The sequence below is a fragment of the Castor canadensis genome, chromosome 16, assembly GCF_047511655.1.
Source record: "Castor canadensis chromosome 16, mCasCan1.hap1v2, whole genome shotgun sequence".
NCBI lineage: Eukaryota > Metazoa > Chordata > Mammalia > Rodentia > Castoridae > Castor > Castor canadensis.
Window position 1 is genome coordinate 73760411 of NC_133401.1, and position 3835 is coordinate 73764245.

At 49.5% G+C, this 3835-nt stretch overlaps 1 protein-coding gene across 1 annotated transcript; it reads right to left on the reverse strand.

Moving 5' to 3' along the window:
- Positions 1–462: 462 nt before the first annotated feature.
- Garin3 (golgi associated RAB2 interactor family member 3) lies at positions 463–3835 on the reverse strand. The gene is made up of 2 exons (XM_020184842.1): positions 3209–3835; positions 463–1656 (listed from the first exon to the last, which is right to left on the reverse strand). Exons 1-2 carry the CDS (start codon positions 3833–3835, stop codon positions 463–465), a joined length of 1821 nt encoding a protein of 606 aa, XP_020040431.1.

A 3835-nucleotide genomic window follows, 5' to 3' on the forward strand; every position in this document is an offset into this window, starting at 1 on the left:
TGTAGATGACAGACTTCCCCATTCCAAGTGCATACAAAAGCTCCTGCACCCTCTCCGTCTTTCCCTGGATTTGAGGATTTGAGGACTCTTTGCTTAGTCTGAGGACTGGACTGAAGGTCCAGAAGGGGCTTGGGAACATAGTAGTTGTCACCTACATATCCCCAAGTCCTTGACCACCATAGTCTTGGAAACCAAAGACAGAAAGGGGCAGAAGCTCTTGCCTCAACATCAGTTCAGCTGAGCCTATCGGTAGAGGCTCTACCTGCCTGGAATATAGTTACCTTCACAGAAGCCACTGTGAAGTCACCACCTGGCTGTAGGACTGAGAAATTCAAACAGACAGCATTCTTTTAGAGTTGTGTGACCTTTACTCTTTAAACTGCAGCCAACAAAGCTGGAATGGTTCACCAGGGCTAACCTCCCTGAGTCCTGGGTCTCCCTTGTAGCTTCCTGCTTTGACTCTTATTTAAATGGTTTGGCTTCGAAGATAATCCTCTCTGTCAGCTCAGATGTCAGGGTGCCACTGATCTCCAGCTCTTGGCAGTCCTGGACTTTCTCCACCTTCGTCTCTATGTTGTGTTTCTCCACCTTCTTCGACATGATGTCTATCTCGTGGTTGTGTGAGGTCACTGTTTTTGAACTAGGCATGGCTATGAGGCTCTTCAGAAAAGAGCTGATTTTGCTGGATTTCTTGCTGACAGTGCCTGAGCCACCTGCAGATCGGCTCTTCCTGGCTCTCTGAGCCTTTCTGGACTCCTTGGTGGTGGAGCTGCGGCTTGAGCTTTTGTGGGAGGAACCATGCCTCCTGCTCCTTGAGCTGCCATGCCCTTTCTCTTTCTTGTCCTCTCTTGTGCTTCCATGGCCCGATGTGGACCGGTGGGAGGATGATTTCCTGTTCTTGTCCTTGCTTGTCCTGTGGTGGCTTTCACCTGTCCTGCGGTGGCTTTCACCTGTCCTGTGGTGACGGGAACTTTTCCTGCTAGAATGTTTATTCTTTTTTTCTCTTCTTTCCCTTTTTGCCTTCTTGCTTTCAGCACTCTGGGACACCTTCTGGCTTCCATCTCGCTCGCACATGTAGCCTTCGCTCTGCAAGGTTGACACCAGGGGTGCCAGCACTGCTTCTTCAGCCTTTTCTGCAGTAGGTCCTTTGCTTGTCATAGTGCCTGCCAACACCATGCTCACGCTGCTGTCTGCAGACATGCTGGTGCCCTCTCCGATGGACGTGCCCACTGATGAGGTGCCCACAAGCGCCAGCTTAATTCCCTCTGAGGATACGTTGCCGGCAGCAGCTACGATCTTGCTGGAGCTACTGCCTCCTGGGTCCTTGGTGACTGCTCCTGCCAGGGCTATGCTCACCTGGCCTGACTCCTGGGACTTGGTTGCTGCTATGCCTAGAGCACCTGAGCCAGAGTTTGCAGATGACCCTGCTATCGCAAAAGTTGCTGCAGAGTCCGATGTTGCCCCTGCAACGGTCAAGCTTCCTGCTGTCCCTGGTGCTCCTCCGTCAGCAGATCCTGGAGAGTTGATGGCAATAGAGGTTGTGGCAGAACTCAGGATTCCCTCGCCCCCAGCATAGGCAGAAGAGGTGGCTCTAGACACCTCAGGAAGCTTTTGAGTCCCAGAATCTTGATCACCTTCTCCAAGGATGTCTGAGGCCTGTGCCAGGGGAGGAGAAACAGGTGAGACACAGACAACAGAAAAGGAGGCCAGAACCCTCTGCTCCTCTCGGAGCAACTCAAGGCCTCAGCATCAGAAGAACCCACCTGCACCCACTCCATCAAATAGTCTCTCAGTTTTACTTGAACAATTCTAGTGTCAAAGACAGCATGGGTAAAATTTTCCACCTTTGGACAATTTCTTTGACACAGTTGTGCTTCTATCTTTTCAGGGCAGATTTCTAAAAGCAAAACCGTGGGGTCAAGGGAGACATTTCATATTTTGGTGACAAGTGAAACAGATAGTATATGTGGACACACACCTGGGGGGTTGTGCTGATTTACACAAAATCCACGGGAGACAGATCCTGGTTCAAGGAAAAGGAGGACTTCCTAAGTGTTAAAGATGTTCTCTGCTAAAAAGTAAAAAGTGGACTCATGGAGCAGAGAATAGTATCAGAACCTGGGGAAGGCATGGGACAAGAGACCTAAAAGGGATGGTTAAGGGGCACAGGGATGCAGGTGAACAGGAGGAATAATTTCCAGTGTTCCGCAGCACACTAGGGTATGATAGGCGACAACAATTCACTGCATATTTCAGAGTAACTAGTCGAGAGAATGTTGACTATTCCTAATGATAAATGTCTGAGGTGATGGATATGCTAATTACCCTGAGCTGATCACTACATATCATAGACAAGCATTTGAAATGTCACGCTGTACCACAAACTTATGTACAATTAATATGCACCAATTAAAAATTTTAAAATGGATTTTAGGCAGCACAAGTGGCTCATGCCTGTAATCTTAGCTACTCAGGAGGCAGAAATCAGAAGGATCATGGCTTAAAGTCAGCCCAGGCAAATAGTTCCATGAAACCCTATCTCAAAAAAAAAAAAAGAAAAGAAAAAGAAAAGCCATCATGAAAAAGGGCTGGCAGAGTGGCTCCAGGTGTAGACCCTGAGTTCAAATCCCGATACCATAGGCATTTGGGCACATACCTCCAGAGGCTGAGGAGGGCATTGTCAGTTTAAGGACAACCTAGGCTATATAGTGAGACCATCCCTCAAAAACTGTGTGTGTGTGTGTTTGTGTATTTTTCTGTTTATGTTCCATAACAAATGAGGCTAGCTGGGTTCTGGAGTAAAGGAGAGATTTGTCAATCAGGACATTGTCAAAGGGTTACAGTCCTGAGTATGAGACTGGAGTGGTTGATACCTTACGTCTCTGACATTCTACCTGTGGTACTTTGGGTTTTTGTTTTGAAACAGGGTTTTGCTATGTAGCCCAAGGCTGGCCTGGAACTTGCTATGTAGCTCAGGCTGGCCTAGAACTCGTGCCCGTCCTGCTGCACCCTCCTGTGACTCCTGGGATTGCAGGGGTCACCACTACATTCAATGGGAATTTAGAGAAACACTTTAACCTCCCAGAGTGGGGGCTCTTTGAGATGGCCCTAAGCCATTTCAAGTCAAGTGCATTTCCCAAGGGGCCCCAAAGCCTGAGTAGGACCATCTTTGCGGACCCTCCTGCTTCCTTAGTGTCTGGAGCCTTACCACTGAGCTCTTGTCCTTGGGGGTGGTTGCACCCCCCGTCTGGAGTGTTGGGACACTGCTGCTGTTCTCTGATGGGGGCCTCAGGAGATAGACAAGCTTTTCCCAGTAGGAGAAAAGGTCTTCCCGGGCATCTGACGAGGGACACAGCTGCAGATAAAACGTTCGACCGGTGGCAAGCTTCAGACGCAGCTGTTGTTTCTCACGGTCATGGATGGAGATCTTGACAAATTTCAAGGGAAGCAGCCTCGTGAGCTCCAGAGCCTTTCCGGCCCTACAACCTCTTCCCTTGATGAGCCGGCCACGTCTGGCATGCTCTTCACAGATTTTGGCTGGTCGGGCCAGCAGCATGACGTCAGGTAACGGGAGGATGGGGCTGGTGGATGCGATGCACACAGTCACCATCCGGACACGGTTGTGAACATCAATCACCGCTCCTTTTTTGCTAATCTGGATGAAGTCGCTCTCAAACATGGGTGCATACTTGAAAATGTCATACTCTCCTCCCTTGTACAGTTGTCGCTGCAGGTCCCCCATGGAAGTATTGAACACACCCGTGGAGCGGTAGCTGTGGGCTGTGTAATACGGTAACACGCTCTCACTGCTCATGGGTCTCTCTATTCCAGACAT